Here is a 19,007-nt window from a genome sequence, read left to right as displayed (position 1 = left end):
AGACACAAAGGCTATGCAACGAGGTCGGCTTTTAGAACCTTTGGTGTTAAAGGTACTAGCAAACCAACTGGGACACAAATATAAAGAATGTGGTTTCAAAATCAGTTGCAAATTACCAATTATCGGTGGCTCCCCGGATGCAGTCACTGATGATTATATTGTTGAGGTCAAGTGTCCAGTCAAACATAGTACAATGAAAAATTACTTTTTTGAGGGTGTTGTTGCCAGAAAGTATTATGCACAAATGCAAATACAAATGTTTGTACTGAACAAATTCAAGGGAGTGTTTTGTGTTGCTGAACCCAACTTTGAATCATCTGGCAAAATAAATGTTTTCCACATCGATTACGATGAAGAATTCTGTGTCGAAGCTATTAATAAAGCCATGCTGTTTTGGTCCAGAGCTATATTTCCTGTACTTAAAAAAAATGTATAGGTATACATTATTTGAAATAAATCACGTATTTACTGCACTACACTCGCTTCTTTATTCATAATAATACATGATTATATTGATTATGTACAATAGCATCATATTATTTTCATCCCATCCACCATAGTATAATATGTATTTGTATAAAGTGACAGAAAAACAAAAACAAAAAGTTTACATAAGACATATTTTTACATTTATACCTAGTATTTATTTGATAATACGTACACATGTTATTGTATTATCGCATAGATTTTTTTTGTATTTATTATTGGAAGTAAGAAAATGATTACAAAGTGGAAATTCTAACACAAATAGAAATGTATTAAAAAGTGGAACATGATCACTTTGCTACAACACAACTGTATTTATATAAACTTGATGTAAAAGTAAGGCGTAATGAATGAATAGCAATCAATCCACTCTCAGTAAAATATTGGAAGCATTATTATAGTCAGTACTTGCACTGACTGGTAACGCTGGCCGCTAGATGGCGCTAGTGTAGCATGTTGCATTTCTTCGGGACAATACAAACCTAATGGCGGGCTTTAATATTCTTTTTACGTGTGAGCATAAGAACAGTAAGGTCGTATGTAGGTTACTAAATATTTTATTTTCGACTTATATAATTTATTAACGTAAAATAAAGAAAACATTTCAAATAACATGCATTAAAAAAAACCAACCCACAGAAGTCACGGGGCTAGGAGGCGCTAGTATAGCATAATCAGAATGTATGGTAAATGTAAGAAGTTGAAGGTGTTATACATAAATTATTCTACAGTATTTGATATTATCCCTTTTGGTGGCTTCATTGCCTATAAACTCTAAGTAAAAGCTCCAACATATGTTTTTATAAAAAACACATACTGGCGCTATAATTACATAATATTATACACTTTAGACTTATTCTATATACATTACATGAAGGATAAACAAAATTACACTGGTACATATTATGAATATTTATATTCAAGTTAAAGTTTATATGATAATGAAGCGCACATAACATTTTAAACTAAACATTAGCGTAGAGCACAAAACACTAAAAGACTAATAATATTAATAAGACTAATATGATCAAATTATTGGTTTTTGTAGATTTATGAGTCCACATGCAATCATAACAATATGGTCAACTTGTTGAGTCAAATGGAAGTCTATACAAGAATGTGGCTTTAGAATATTATACTCTCTGAGCCGGCTTATTACACGTTCAACGTGTATACGCAGGGCTGCTATTTGCTTGGATAACTTCACCTCTCTTTTAGTGCTATTTACACCTGTAACAACACTTGGTGGACGCACAAGTTGACAATGTTTGCCTTCTAAAATAGTAGCTAGTTGCTTAAAACCTCTATCTGCCATTACCGACATGCCTTCAGACAAGTTGTCCAAGAAGCCGCACTTTTCCACAATCATCATATCTGTAGTACGTCCACCAAAGCCCTTTGAAATGAAGTTAATAAAGCCATCAGGAGTGATTGATATTAGGTACTTGAGTGTATTGCATTTTTTATATTCTGACCAAGTTAGTGCCTGCTGCAGTGGATTTGATGGCTTCTCTATCTGAATTTCAAAACAGTCTATGATTGATACGACATGTTTGTATCTTGCTCTGAATGGAATTGGTAGTAAGGCTTCTATTGCTTCTGACTTAGGCCAAAATACCAGTTCTGCAAGATGACGAGATAACTTCGGTAAACTTTGCTTAAAGATTCTTGAAGCTTGAGCCTCAGAAAGGCCAAATTCATCACCTAAAATGCTGAAACTAGAGTTTAATTTAATTTTTTTTAAAACGATTAAAACATTTAAAATGTTTATATTTTCAAGGAGTGCTAGGGTTTTAACAATCCAATAAAAATCTTTAAGGATTCCTAAATACAGCTTTGGTTTGTTTTCAATATGCTGCAGAGTTAATTTCAATGACAGACTTTTGAAATCACTATTTGAACTACTATCAACGTACGAATCTGACGTAGCTTGTTGGGAGTATTCTGAACCAGATGCCGATTCCGAGGCAGAACTGTCTGGCTGAAGAGTGACATGCTTTAGTTGTACATTCTTGGTATTTTTATTATGCTTCACAGGAGAAGTACTTACGTCACGAGTAGTTAAACACTCGATTGGACCCCTACTGTGTTCTTTTCCTGTATTTGTCAATTTACTTTTGAATTTCTTTTTCAAATTGCATTGAATGGCTTTCGAATCAGTTGCGTTCTCAACTATCAACATGTGAAAGTTTTCTTCGGAGCTTGATGTATCTTGTGGTCCATCCACATGTTGTTGAAGTATTTGGAGTCCAGAGCATTGAGGCTTCTCGAGAGGAAACGACACTTCCAGTTCAACGTAGTCTTGAGGTTGATTGATGATCTGTTGTGGCACAGACTCATCCACATCAGACAGGCAAGGAGACATTGGCTCGAGACTTGCAACAAACACTTCACCGCCTTTAGATGAGCTTGGATGCTGATCCACCACATTGAGTAGATCTCGCCCATCAGCTCCAATTTGACATTCAAATTTATGAGGAATGGTTCCTTTTTTTAAAAGCACCCTTTTACTTAGATGTTGGGGCCATTTCCGAGCATCCACGCTTAACTGAAAATAAAAATACAACTTATCAAGAGACATTGTATTTATTCAATACAAACTTAACAATGCAAATATAATAAGTATCTTCATTTGAGAATAGCCTGCAAAAGTGTAACAATATTGTAATGTGTGTAGGCTTGTTGTCACTAGGTAATAGACCCACCTACTCAACCTACTGTACTGTACAGCAAACTATTCGTGAAGCATGCAACAAAGAAAAATATGTATTTTTTAAATATTGTGTTCAAACAATAATATTGTAAAAAATATACTTACATTAAAATGATCTTCACAGACATATCGTACGGTTTTATTTGACAGTTCACCCAATTGACTGGACCTATGAATTGCAATACACCATTGTTTTCTAATTGCTGAAATTCGCGGTACAACGAAAAATCTTTTTTCCTTAGTAGTCGCCGAAGTATTTGGGCACAAAGGAACCATACAATATTTATAATTATTTTTACGATCTCGGATCCTACGGTTACTACACGAATCCATGTTTAATTAAATAACAAAACAGTAACAAAACGCAGCGTTAGAATTGGAAGTACTTCGTTTTGACATGACAGATATTATTCAGAAGTGACAGATGTTATGATGTGAAAATCGTACAGATTATCCTTCCGTGGCGGCTGTCTTAGAAGTATAATGGTGATGGTCCTGATTTTAACAAAATCAAATTTAATAATATATTATTATGAGTTTATGAGTACAAGAATAATTTAAATCGCAACATTTGGATAGTATCAAACAAGAGGTACAATATCAAGTTATATGTTATATAACTAGAATGTGCAGCTGTTAAAAATAGTCTCATTGCAAAAACAAAAACCAACCTTGGTACATATAGAATATATAGGTACTTCGACCAACTAAATATATTTTATGAGAACCTTCTTTATACTTGTTTATATATTTCATATTGTTGATAAACCTTCCCCTTTAATTCATTTAATTTTATGTACATTAGGTTTTATTGTAAAATATTTGGATTAAGTGACTGAACATTATAATCGTATATATTCATCAATCCTATAATATTGTGTATAAGTATATTTATATTATATGTCATCTCATTTAATATGGCAGACTGAGATTGCAATATCCTCCCAGTACTGCTGGAATAAAACTTTAAATAAATTAATAAGGATTAATGATCAATAAGAAGGTTCAAGGAAAAAAATATTTATGAGATGTAATATTTTTGGTATGCCTCGTTATTCTCCTCTGCCATTCGTGTGAAATGCGTCGTTTTTTTTTTAAATGTTTTTGGGCTATGTAATTATTTTGTTTTCGCACCCATAAATTATGTTCCGTCTTTCCGGTTTATGAAAAAATGGTCCGATTTTTCGGATTAAAATTTTCAAAAAATCGCCATGGTTTCAAAAATACGATTAAAAAAAAAAAAAAAATACAGAATGTCTTAGAATATTTGCCTAAACCGGAAAATAAAATAAAAAAATGGGATGCAAGAGGCCTATTACAGGGAAATACCTAAAATCAAGGTTCAATATTTTGTGATATGAGTAAAACAAAGAGTTTCAGATATTGTCAGATATATCAGATTGATGACTTTGTTTGATTTGCATACTGTATCATTACTAATAGACCGATTTATTAGAGGTAAATAGATACATCTTGCTTAATAAAATTATCATCGCGATAAAGCACTCGAAGTTCAGATAATTTATCCATAACATCGTAACGTTTCGGTAGTGATTGACTCCAGGTAAAATATAAACACAACTTAACAAATTAATCCTTTCGAGTTTTTTAGTTACAACTATCATCAAATGTCTCTTTCATTTGAATTCCAATTCAATCCTTTATCCAGAAACTTTGTATTAAATGTTTGTTTTTTTCCTGTTCTATTCTATGGGTGCTGTGATAAGGAGAAGGTTCATTAAATTTAGTTCGGGATTTTTGCTGTCATCGGCTCATAAACATCCGTACGGTGTATATCGTGTACGTCCATCATCATCAACTGAATGTACCACGATCATGAATAAATCAAGGTCCCTCCTCAAAATTCCTCGTTAATGTGACTTTTATTTGCGATGTTAGATTTTTTTTCCAACATATTATTTTTACATTTTAAGAAAATCTATGAAAGATATTCTACAATATTTTATCGTTAAATTACTATAAGGGTGCCCTTTTATTTGATTTGTCCCAAAACATCATTATTACATTCGTTTGCAATTCATTATTACATTCACTTGCATTTTAATTGTATCGTATATTTTGTATATTTTGTATTTGCCTTTGTAAAAATCCTACTAACAAGTGTCATCGCAGCTTTACACTGTTATTTCGCACAATATACCGGATTCGTTTGAAACGCTCAGGTTTGAACGCCTGTAATTATTAACATTTCAGGAAGATTATATGTTTCTAGTATCATTCGAAAGAAGATGAAAGAATCTGCAAAAAAAAAATTATAAAATTTAAAAACCTTATATGTTTTTCAAAGAAACGATAATAAATTTTTTTTAAATGTTCATGTTTATATTATTCGCTTACACAGAAAATATTTTAATTACGATAAATTGTTTAAATTCGTAATGCATTCATGCGACGCGAAGCAGTCTTTTTTTCAGGGGCAATCCTGAATGTTTTTGTTGAAATGTGGAGCAAGCGACTGGTTGAATTATAAATAAATCATCACAATTTTCTTCTCCCCATCCTAGTTGTGTCGGGGACTTTGCTTTGACAGGGAGGTCGTACAACGCCTATATACAGGCCTCCCTCATGTTCTTCTTTAGCGGCCTTAGTTCAGAATTATCTTTACTGACATTCTATATTCAAGTGTCACGTACGTAAGTCACATAATCTGCGATCTGTGAAGAGATAGCTGTTAAAATAAAATCTTTTTATGGGAATCAAATCTGGAACCCCTCAACTTGAAGAGTTTATACGATGCCTTGAATCCTTCACCGTAGGTTAGGTTGAGTTAGGTAAGTCTTGTGAAAATAACAATATTCTCTCATTTCGTGAAAGGTTAGGTTGTTACAAAACTCACCCAATTTTTTTTTAACAGCTCAGTCATCTTAACCACTTAATTGTACAAGTACAGTACCTACAAAGCTTCTTACAAAATGAGAATTGTTTATTGCCTCCACCTTGAAAGGGTTTGTAATTGAGTGCAGGAAACCCTACACGAGATGATCGCAAAGTCAACCGTCCCGTTTAGGGTTTGCAAATAAGCCTACCCGGCCAAATTCAATTTCCAAAATATGGCGCTTACAGCCCTCTAATAATTCGGGGCTGCGGAATCCGAAAGGGTAAATAAACAAAGGACTATTAAATTTTATGTGAAATTGATACTCTCCAACGGAATCACACCAAGCAATTTAGCGAGTAATTAAATCCACATCGGTAAATGAGTTTCAAACTGCTGACAAGGAAAATTTACATTAGCAACACCCGAAATTTGACACCAAATTAAGCGCAGATTTTTCCGTTGATGTTATTTAACTGTCACAATATGTACAAAATTATTACTAATTTTCGCGATTCATGTTTTGGGTTATAAAAATATTAACAAATCTAAATACATATTTGGTCCTAAGGTCTGTTGTCATGTACTTTCTAGTAGATGACAATGATAATATCTCCATAAATATCCATAAAAATCCATTAAAATCAAAACGATTGGTTAAAGAATTTTTCAAATGGAAAATATGTTGACAAAATTTTGAATACGAAAAGATTTTTTTTTTCATAAACTATCTCATTGTTGTTGTACGTACAGAGGGAGAAAACTTTGCGAACTGACCTTTACTTAACTCAGCGACATGAAAAAACGCCAGTAGGGCCAAGCAGCACAATACTCATAGCAGTGGGTTGTAACTTGCCCCGCTAATTTCAATACATATTCATAAGATTCAATAAAAATCCGAAAAGAAGCCAATATAAAAGAAGAGCATCTGTGACGGCGTGGCTTTATTTTGTATGAAATTTAGAGATATTGATGGAATTGTGTAAACTTTACCTTCAATTCAAAAGGAAGATGACTGTCTACACAAGATTCCCAAACTCACTCCCTTTTCCCACTCCTTAAGCAGAATGTTGATACTTTTGATGAAATAATGCATACTTTACCTTCAAAATAAGATATTACTATATCCGATTTAGTAAAACTCTGGGGATTACAACTAGTAGTAATCACTATATAATTATTAAAAAAATCTATCGTAAATCAAATCGTTCGATTTTCACTCACTGTCCCCCACCTCTCTCTACGCTATAACGGCGCGATTTGTATTTGTGTAGTCCTATTATTCATTTTTTTTCTATAGGATATTGGGAGGGGGATATTTGGAGTTGGAGGGGAAATTGCGGAAAGGGAACGTGGAAGGATTTAGGGAGAAAGAGAATTTTAGGAAAGTGGGGATTTAAAGGGAGATTTTATTGGGATGTTTGAGATTTTAAGAGTAATATTGTATTGGATGAATTTTAAGATAGAGTGTTTTATGGGGTGATGGGTTTAGAGGGCAGGGGGAGGTTTTAGGGCAGGGCAAATTATGGGATGGTGGATTTGAGGGAGGGGGATTTTAGGGAAGGATTAGTTTCGTGGGAAGGGGATTTTGGGTATATTACGAATATTAAAATAAGCTCTGACGCCATGAAATTTGACAAAACTGTTCCGTCTGGAATCTCTAGGAAAATGCAACTGCTTACAGTTCGCAAAGTTTTCGAAAACTTAACTTAAAAAAAAATAATACGATACGATAAAATTAGCAGCTTATCCAGAATTTTTAACTGGTCAATAAGAAAGAAATAATACGGTTGAATCTAAGGTAAAGCCGAGTTTAAGCAGTAGGTTTTTATATAGAAAACAAAAATAAATTTATCATTTTTCTGCTCAAGACTTCTGTCTTGTGACTTATCCCATGTTTGAATTTTTAATTTCGTTAATTTTGTATAAAACAATTAAAAGTTTTTAAAAGATAAATTTTCTCAATTTTTTTAATAATTTTGACAGCTTTTACGCCTTTCGAAAACAATGTCAAATTGTGAAACTGTTTAATCCTTAGCTGGAATTCTTGCAAACAAAGGCTTTTAATGCTATTTGTTACCCGTCTGTGTCTATTTTTCAGGAGCATCCCCTTTTAATTCAAAGCTTCCTTTTTCACGGAGAAACTTCCGCAATGGAAATGCCCCCTTCACTTCTTAAGCCTCCCGGAAGGACTTCAAAACTCGCCACTTTCCGGCCCACGTCAAAAGGGTCCACTTTTCACAGGACGCACTCTAAAATGAAAATCGAGATCCAACCCTTTTAACGCCGTGGTTAAATTTGTAAGGAAGTTTTTTTACGCACGAATACAGCAATATTTTTTTAGTATAAGCTTAACATGATTCTTAAACGCAGTTTGGAAGTTATTTAATTACTTTTTAATAGATTAAGGATACAAACTTGAAACTTTTTTCACACTTTCATTAATTTTACGCTATTTTTGAGCGAATTATTTTTTTTTCAAAATTACACTATTATTTTTTTACAGTTGTTGTTTTTTTTACATGAGAATTGAGCACGTGGACCTTTCAGTAACTGCTGACAATTTTTTTATTTGGTACAATCTTTTACATTTCTTAGTACAATTTAGTAATGTTAGCCTCACTGGGTGGCTTACCCGTGCTTAGGCCTCCATTGCATAATACAAAAAGATATTAATAATATATTTAAAGAAAATATATACGATGCTGGTGAAAAAAAACCCAAAGATAATGATAAATTTGTACAAAAATATAGATTTGGAATAAAAGTAAAAATTTAAATAAAATGAAATAAAGTAAAAAATCGATATAATCGTTTTTATATTATTTCTTGTGAGTTTGTGAGTGATGTATGCTTTATATTGGTTTTGTGTGTTACGTGTAGGTTTTATTATTTTATGTTATGAAATTTTGGTAATATTGTCTTTTTAGTTCTTTAATCCATTTTTTAATTTTGTATCTGAATTTATTTTTGTTTTCCTCAATTTTATTTTCAATTGTTAGACTGTTGAAGGCTTTTAGAGCATGGTATTGATAGTGTCTTTGTCCAAAGCTTGTATTTACCGTCGGAGTTTTTATATTTTCTTTGTACGCTTGTCTAACTGGTTTGTTAGTGGTATTTTGTGTATTTTGAAATTTTTTTGGTCAAAAATGTAGTTTAGTAGTGCATTACAATTACAATGTAATCTTAAGACTCGCTATGATTATTGAGAAAAATATGTAAATCGATATCTAAGAATTGAGAACAAGAACCTAACACAAATGAAATGACTGCTCTAAACCCGTGGGCTAGAAATGTTATATTAATACCAACAAGGATTAACTTAATTGTAGACAATCCAAATATACCTTCCTCTAACCGGAGACTGCTCTTAACCACTGATTTTATTAAGTAATTTGTAGTCTCACCGTGATATCAATATGATTATAAATTTATCATTGGTGCCACTATTTCAAATTCGGTAGTCGGAAGTTTCAAACGAACCCGCTTCACCGCAGAAAGTTTTATCTTACAAGAATAATGTGCTAAATGTTTTTTTTATTTGTATAAGAGAAAGGGTAGAATTAGATAAATCAATGGTATTTGCATTCCCTTTTCTACTTTCGTGAGACAACTTACCGTATTCGGGCAAACTTAAAATTTAAAAAAAAAATGAAGACGACCCAGGAAGATTTGACATGAATAAAAACATCAAATATTTAATATGGGCGTTCGGAGTTATTTATATATGACTATTAGAAAAGCAAAGGGTTTGTACTCAAAGAATGTGCCATTGCATCCTCTGTTCCTACGTATTAGGACAAAAAATTACAATTACTTAATTGAAAACGTACTTATCTGAGAACGAAATAAGTAGGTCAGAACTAAAGTGCTTATAAGTAGACACGTAAATTTAACTTCAACCATACACCCCTCAGTGAAACGTATTGACTCGAAACATGAACTCGTTTATTGGCAAAGTTATTTTTGAACATTGCGTTTTACGCACAAACCTTACAGAAAAATAGACGTTCATTTAATGGTCAATCAAACGGATAGCGTCAGAGACCATAAATGGTAACATAAAAAACCATGTTTTCCTCACGGGGATAAGGCAACTAACAAAATAAATATTTGGATATTTAAAAAAGAATTTATTCATTTTTGTTCTTTACATTCCTTAATAGAAAAAATAGTAATATGATATGTAGGAACGTATAATGCATGTGTTTAACCATACTCAATAATACATTATTGTTCAACGTCAGAAGCTCTCGAATGTGATCGTAATTTCAACATATATACAATACGTCCTTTTTATCTTGTATATTATGATATATTATGTACTTATGTCTGAAATTTTTATAGCAACCCAAAAAATTTTCATCAACTTAATATAAGTTTTGACAATTATAGGTAATAGAAGAGTGTGGACGAGATGAATGTGAATGAGGCAAGGAGTGTTTGCAAAGACCGTGTTGTTTGACGGTCCATCCTCTCTGCTTACCCCTGCGAGGAAACGGCGTAATGATTAGTTAGTTAGTCAACATATTATTTTTTTTTTTACTTTTTAAAATCTTTTTTCAAAAATTGATTAAATTTATATTAAAATAGTAACAAGTAGTTTGAAACGAGGGCGATACTGGATTGTATCTTCTAACTTCTAGAAACAACGTGATTATGTTTAGTTGCTTGTTCTTCGCGTATAGCAACTTATTGCGTGCTCGTTGTGCCCAAGCGTTTAATAAATCCGACTTGCATTGATTTGCTTCATATTATATTAAGCACTGACTCAATCCTATACCGGTAAGTTGTGCGTTCGTTCCACTATGAGCCAAGTGGCATTTTAGTGGAAGATCGATTTTTCAGAGCGTCGGCCGAACTGGGGGAGAAACGAGGCATTAGGGCAAGGGGGAGGGGCCCGGACACGGCGGGGGAAAGGTTATAATCTAGATTACGTAAGTTACACAGGTGAAGAATGAATCTACCCCTCTTTCTCCATCGCGCGATTAAACTCCCCTGTTGGATCCGCCCGATCCATTCTGCTGATCGTCATCCTAATAAAATGGATTATCTCCCCGCAATACAACCAAGAAGTCGGCGGTTATTGTTTCGCACCCTTTTTGCGCTAAGCCGTCGGATTTCAGCCATATCCGCGTTAAGAGCGACCTCAAAGCGAGCGAATTCGGCAAATGCGACGTTTGCAGGTGTTTAGGCTATTTTTACAATTTCAGTCATAGCAGAAATAAAAACTAGGACATGATATGAAAACACAACACAATGTTAGGAAGGCAAGAATACATCACACCCAGTGGCGGCCAGCTAATATGTGCTCCCGAGCGCCGAACAACCAACAAGATTTCCGACATGGCTAATCACAATACGAAACTCGGTTCGGTTATAATATCTCATTCAAAAGGTACCTACTTATTAAGCGCGCTTAACTTGCAGACCGACTTTGACTTGTGCCTATGTTCGTAGCAGTTCGTTTTCGATTGCGATCCAAAATTTAACTGCTTTGTCGCATATTCTGTGGAACAGTCGAAAGCGTGGGTCCATACCATTACATACTATTCTTTGCAAATAATACCATATCAAGAACGGCGTTCGGAGTTTTACCACCACATCAGAAGGAACGGTTTATTCAGTAGAAAGTTAAACTAAAACGCGTATGATTGATATTATTGTCGATATCGTTGTTTCAATTTACCATCTGCTATTTTTCAGCGAATGTTACGCTTCTTCGATACAAGCATACAGGATAAACCTTGTCATTAAGAGATGAGTGATGGTCAGATTACTTATTATCAGTTGAATCAGTTCAGTCAGTACTCGCCGTTGCCAGGCATTGTCTCTTGAATTTAAAACTTTTCTTACTCTGAGAAAGTTTTGAAGTTTAATTGCAGGTTATATCGATCTTGTATATCAATTATTAATAAGGCATATCAATTGCATGTTATACTAATTTATGATTACTTTTGTGTTTGTTCAACGTATAAATTAAGAATGAGTTTGAATGTGGAATACATTAAGAATAATAGGTCGAGTTTTGAAAACAAAGTGATAATAAAAAATGCCGGTCCACCTAAAACCTGAACTGATAATAAAACAAGAGTGCAAATCTGGATCGAAGAAGTTTACTCGATCATTTAACTAAACAATGTATAACAAAGCTTGTAGCTCTGTGCATGTGATCAATTGAATAGTTTATTTTGTTTTACGTGTTTAATTTACGATGTTGATTCAGTTTGGACAATCAGCGGTGTTACTGATGTAACTCACCTTTCTGAAAAAATCAAAAAACATAATTCTTATCATTTACATTTACAAAAAGTTTTGAGCTTAAAGGTTTTAGGAAAAGTTGACATCAGAATGCAATTGGATTCAGGCTACCGTGCCTAAGGTAAACACCATAATGAGCTATTTAATAAAAATCGATACAGGTCAAATTTCCCAGAACATGATTTCAATGTGACGCTTAAAACGTATGACTTCCTAAATAAAGTTCAGTACCTAAAAGGTAAACTCTGTGCAATTTACGCCCGCGACGATTTTTCAAAAGCTAACGGCGCTTTATCAATTTTACAACTTTTTTATAGTACTTGTTTATTAGAAGACTTTCCCGAGACTGTGAAATTACTAAAACTTTTGTGCACCATTCATGACCTTTGGAATGACCTCAGTTGAAAGCTAAAGATGTTTCTCAACGTTAAAAAGAATAAAATCTTTTAACACGTTGAGCCAGGACAGACTGAACGCACTATCAGTGTTAAGCATTGATAGAGGTCTTTGCTAAACAAAATGAACAGAGAATAGAACTTCTTTATAAATAGGTATGTACCTTTATTTAATTTATTTTATGACTTAATGTTGTAATCCGGTGAACCCCCACATATTTTGACCACCGGCCGCCACTGATCACACCTCTAATTTATTACTGACAGTATGATAACGGTTCCATGACAAAACCAAAACTATGATAAACAGAACATTAAAGAAAAATAACAAAAAAAATAATAAACGTAACCTAACCTAACCTAACCTAACCTATTATTTTATCGTGATTTGTTTTGTAGCTATTTTGTTTTATTAGGTTACCTGTGATATCAAGTGAAATAAATACATTTTTTGAAGTGAAACTTCTTTACGCGCGTTATGCAATTTCGAGGACAGGAGTAAAACCAACTCTTGACCGTCATGAAAAACCGCGATCATTTCGCTATAGGAGCCTAGCCAATATTATATACCTTTTTTAGGTCACTCTCCAAACTCAGCTTCGCTGTCTAGAGGCAGAGCGCGCGACTTTCGTCGTGAAGAACCGAGGTCCGATCCCCGCTTAAACTATTTTTTTTTTCTTTTTGTGATTTTTTTAAAGTGATAAAATGCTCTCGTGCTGCGACTTTTAGATATTTTGACTATATGATATTTTGGTCGAATACGTAATAACCGCGGTCTAGAGGCAGAGCATTCGACACTCGTTATGCAGGACCCGGGTTCGAATCCCATATTTTTATAACTTTAAATTTTTTTTATCAACGATTTGTATTTTCTTTTTGTGATTTTTTTAATAATATTTTTTTTAAAGTGATAAAATGCTCTCGTGCTGCGACTTCTAGATATTTTGACAATATGATATTTTGGTCGAATACGTAATAACCGCGGTCTAGAGGCAGAGCGTTCGACACTCGTTATGCAGGACCCGGGTTCGAATTCCATATTTTTATAACTTTTAATTTTTTTTATCACATCTAGTTACAAATATGTCAATAGACAGAAAAAAAGAGAGAATGAAATGAAAAGAGAGGAGAAGAATACTAAAAGTTTCACTTCCGTCGTGCGTAGGCTTGCCACACACTGTATGTTTAGTTATTATTCCAAAAAACTCCGAACGGTCAATATTAGAAAAAGATATATCTTAAACCATTATGATGAACGAAAAAGTAATAAAATGAGTAGATCATAATATTTTAAATTAAAATGAACACGAAAGAAAATATAGGAATAATACAAAGTTACAGCAGAGGCAAGCATGAAGTCAATATTAATTATAATTTTTCAATGTTTTTGACATTAAACTTGGTTCAACTTGGGAAGCAATACGATGATATAGTTTATTGTGCTTTTATTTTATACTCCAAAGTGAAGTTAGGAATCTAATAATTGCTGCTACATAAATTTAACAACAGATAGAAACATAGATAATCCTCATCTACTCCCAATACTTCATTATTATTTGTCGAAATTGGACCTGTATACGTTATAGTTCCTATGCACGCATACATCAATAATAACTTAACTTCGTGTATGGATTGATTGAAAAATTCAAAATGAATGTTTTAATAAATGTAACAATAATGTATTTTTATGATTATTTAACGACAGGCCTCTTAAACCGGAAACTTTTGAATCCAACGACATACCTCCACATTTTTAAAGAAGGCAAACATTCCCGGGTTCTGAGTAAACGGATAATATTTGAAAACTTGCTACTACCAGCACATTAAGCGAAACATGTTGCTTGTGTCTCATGGTGGAGGACTTAGCCAGCCGATAAATTGAACTCAGGTCGCCTGGGAGAGACCCAGAAGCGATGCCAACTCAACCACTGTCCGATCAATGAATAGTTCTTATTCAGAAGAACTATGAATTGTGGTGACATAAATTCGTCACCAAATAATGTACACAAGCGACAGATCATACTATGCTTTGAATAAAGTTTATATAAAACACTACGTGTCGAAATTGGTGAAGTCTACCCAGAGATGTATCACATCGACAACACAACCAATTATCCCGAGTTTTGGCCGTTTCGATCAAACTTTAAGCAACCTCATTTCTTTTCGGCGATTCAACGTACGTTTTCATTAGTTTTGTTACAAGCCGCGTGAGGCGGGTTACAAAGAAAATTGAAACACGACAATGCCGTAATTGGGGGAATATTTTTGGAATAACAATGATTATGTTCAAAAAAGTCCCGCGCTGAATGCCAATGTGTAAAGCAGAAGGCGGTGTGCTTTTTAAAAAGAAGTTGATAAGGATATTTTAGCATTTTATAAATTCCCTCGGTATCTCCTTGTGTTATGAAAAGGAATGTGTAACAAGGTGTGACTATGATATCGGTGAGGGGTACTTCCATCAGGCCAAACCTGAGATCAAACCGCCAATCCTCAGAGTTCGAATCGGAGCAATAAATCATTATTTTTCTCAATGGCCCAACTAGTTGGAACCCTCTTGGTTGATGATCGATTAATCCGCCCGCTTATCTCGTGAAAATTATTTTTAAAACTTGAGACTTCATCCTTGGATATTGGGAATTGAAAGGCATCTGCTCATCCTGCGCCCGGACAAGCATTTATGAAATGGGCTAATGACAAGATTCCCCGCTCTCGATGAAGGATTATTTTTGGAAAATCCTGGCTTCCGCCGCCGAATCCTGCACGCTACGGAGTTTGACTTGGCGCCAAGTTGCACGGTATCACACAATAACTACTACCATGAACCAAGCCCTATTTTTGCCAGAGAGACATCAATTTAGGATGTCTTTGTTTTAAATGTAACCAGGTCTTAATAACCAGATATTTTTTAATAACTTACTCTTTTCCATCTCATTCCTCTCCCCACTTCCTTACTCCCTACAACATACACCAAAAATAAAAAAGTCATACGACATGTCCACTGGTTCCGGTTATGTTAAGAATAAGAGCGCACTTGAAGTGAAATGAAACTAAACTGAGCTAAATAAATGCTATATTATTATTATTATGAGGAATTAACCTTAAAAATAACGACCTTTTTGCTGTCATAACTGGAATTACAGTTAACGTAAAAGTAAGAACAAATCCTAATCCTTAACCAGAATTCCCCGCAGGATTACAAAATCGACGATCCTAAGGAATTCAATGCCGCTCTAAGCGAAATACATAAATTTACGAAGGGTGCTTTACTATTTAGATCATTTGGACATTCAGCATGGATATGTATTGGTATAGGTATTGGAAAAGATATTAGGTTTTTGGAGAATATACTGAAGATGTCGGGAACACCAAAGCCCAAACTGCTTACCACCTTGCCGATACTGGAAGTATCAACCATTCTGGAACGTACCGCAAATATGCCATAAATTATTTATGAATTTATTGTGAAATAACAAAAATTACTCAAATTAAATTGCGATCGCCGGGATTTGAAACTGCGACCTGCGGATTCATAGCCAATGATCGTAACCACTCAACCACGGAGGTCATATGGAGCGATTAAGTGAATCACATACTAAGTCCGGTCATGTACAGTTAAGTAATAAAATAGAAGAGTGTATACTTATGAGTGAAAATAAAAAAAAATGATTTTATGCCGAGACGGTGGTCCATCTTAACAACCTGCTTCTGCGGATGATTAAGTATCGGGTAGGTTAGGTTAGGTTAATAACTTATTAATAATGTGGCTAATTTATATAGCGCCATTTTTGTGAGAAATCACCTCAAGGGCGCTGTACAAATATATTTCTTTACTAGAACTACTGACATAAAACTAGTGACTTACCTCTAAGACCTACGAGTATATCTAGTGACTTACGACCAAGGCATATAACTACTATCTTAATGACATATATATTTTCATTTGTAGATACTTACAACTAAAATTAACATTAACAATCTAATTTTACTTACTGAAGTTCTATTATATTAGGGTGTTCTTATAATTATTTTTTATTGTTAGGTGGATATATATATTAAATGAATGAAGTGAACTTCTGATTATTTATACGGACATTTGTTATTTAAGTCTCCTTTTTCATGTTTGCTTTAACTTTCATGATATCAATAAACTCGCACGGCAATTCTTTATTGCAGAACCTTTAACGACCTACTTTAGCGGTATTGCGGGAGTCCCTCGATCAATCCCCACAAGCCTTTAGCAATATTCTCATTGTCCAATAGCCGATCTTGTTGTGTGTTAAATATACGGGGTGTACAAGACGTACAGAACAGACATTAACCTTCGATTCGTGTGCTAATTTGGAGTGAAAAATGCAGATAGCATTTAGAACATTTTTTAAAAATTCTTTCATGTTTTCCATGAACCTTAATTACCTTTTTTGCAATATTTTGTGTACCAGGTGGTACAAGGGGGATTTGTGTACAGTTAAATTAACCCGTGGTGAAGAGTCTCAACTGCTCCCAACCGTTTCAAGCCAGTTTAAGCCAGTATTCCCAATTAGGTTATGTTGTGAGGCTGAAGATAGTGGGGAGGGGACGAAAATGGGACAGAAGAAGGTGGGGAAGTACCTGGCTGTTCAGATCTGATCACCAGATACGGCTAAAGCCATATCAAGCAATTTTTAAATTCTGAATGGTGGTCTTACACCTGGACGATATCTTTCACTCTAGAACGTGTTGCAAATATACTATATATTATTTTTAGTGAGTAATTTCTGAAATAGCACAAATTAATCAAATAAAATTTACAGGCGTTCGCCGGGATTTGAACCCGCAACCTCGACCAATGAGGCCGTCGAAACTTGGAAAACGAGTCTGAAAAAGAATATAATATTAACGTTAACATTTTTAATTTCGGGTTATCGAAATAACAATCTTTTACTGGCTCCTTCATTAGCTTGAAGAAGGCATATATATACATATAGTATATGTTTTTACTTATTAAGTTACAAAACCAATGATTTGAAAAATGAACAAACTTAACCTGTCAGTGTCTAAGTTTGCATCGCGCCTCGATTTCATTAATAATTACTTAGCTGGCCAAGTCCTCCATTCCTAAGACTTCCTGTCTTAAGACCTCTAGTCACAAGTCCTCCATCACGACTCACACAACATGTTCCGGTTACTGTCATAGTAGTAGGAGATCACATATTGTCAGGTTATTCGTAATCGTTTTTCTTATTTAATAATACAAAATAAAATATTATTATCTTCCATGTTTCAATTTATTTTATTTAACTTTTTTATGGAATGCCACACCAGTGGCGAGGAGCCAGTGTGACTATGATATATTTAATTAGTATATTTTGTGTGACTCAAGGAAGGAAATGACGATCGTTATCAAGTTAATAAACATAATAAGATAAATATTAAACACAATACTAACGTTATAAATACCGCCAACTGATGAACTACGATCAATTAAGCGTCTTCCTTCTGGTTCCGCCGAATACCCTATTCATTTTCAAACACCGGCTTCTTCTCGATTCTGAAATCTGGTTTCTCATAAACAAAACACAGGGAGTAGATATCCGTCACTCTCGAAGTAAGTAAATTCAGAATTATCTGCATGGATTCTATAAATACCCCTTTTAAATACATTTATTCGATTTTAATTTATGTTTACGGAAATGAACGAATGCAAATCTTGGAATCGGAAACTAACCCAATTCCCGACATCCGATCGAGTTGAAACTCGGTAGATGGACTCGTTGTCAATGACGATGCTTTTTATCAACTTTCGGTTGTATTTAAGCACACGCACGCGCACACACTCGCATTTCTCTGAAATTGTATGACATTAAAAAATTTACTACAGTTAATGTTCGAAATAATTGTCTGGACTCACCAGAACTTACCAATTTAATAAATCTTCATATTCCGTCTAGATCAACCCGACAATCTGATTTATTTTATCTACCCTTGTGTAGAACAAACATTCGGAAAAATTCCCCAATTCCACGCATATGTGCACAATATAATACAAAATTTTACAGCATTAACATTTTTGGTAATAACCTAAAGATATATCGATATGAAGTAATGCGTACGATCGATTATTAATACGAGAGTATGGAATGTATTGGCAGCATCTCCTATCCTCTTCCTATTTTCCTCTTCCTCTCCCCTTCCTTTAACACAAAATTAATTTTAAGATACTAAAACTTCATTTCTAATGCACTTTAACATAAGAAACTTCTGTGGCTTGACTTCAGTTAACTTGTATATTTATCTCGTATATTATATAAAAGCTGTTTGTTTCTTACAAAATAAATGA

General features: G+C 34.0%; 1 protein-coding gene across 1 annotated transcript; it reads right to left on the bottom strand.

Annotated features, from left to right (window-relative positions):
- Positions 1-1,513: 1,513 nt before the first annotated feature.
- LOC149409352 (uncharacterized) lies at positions 1,514-17,862 on the bottom strand. Its single transcript, XM_089649779.1, has 3 exons — positions 17,763-17,862; positions 2,602-2,937; positions 1,514-2,109 (listed from the first exon to the last, which is right to left on the bottom strand). The coding sequence occupies exons 1-3, from the start codon at positions 17,860-17,862 to the stop codon at positions 1,514-1,516; spliced, it is 1,032 nt and encodes a 343-aa protein (XP_089505905.1).
- Between the last annotated feature and the right edge of the window lie 1,145 nt (positions 17,863-19,007).

The sequence above is a fragment of the Hesperophylax consimilis genome, chromosome 31 (genome assembly GCF_061612785.1).
Source record: "Hesperophylax consimilis isolate HC1 chromosome 31, BYU_Hcon_1.0, whole genome shotgun sequence".
Classification (NCBI taxonomy): domain Eukaryota; kingdom Metazoa; phylum Arthropoda; class Insecta; order Trichoptera; family Limnephilidae; genus Hesperophylax; species Hesperophylax consimilis.
The sequence above is the reverse complement of the archived record's forward strand: the minus strand, read 5'-3'. Positions and strand labels throughout refer to the sequence as shown.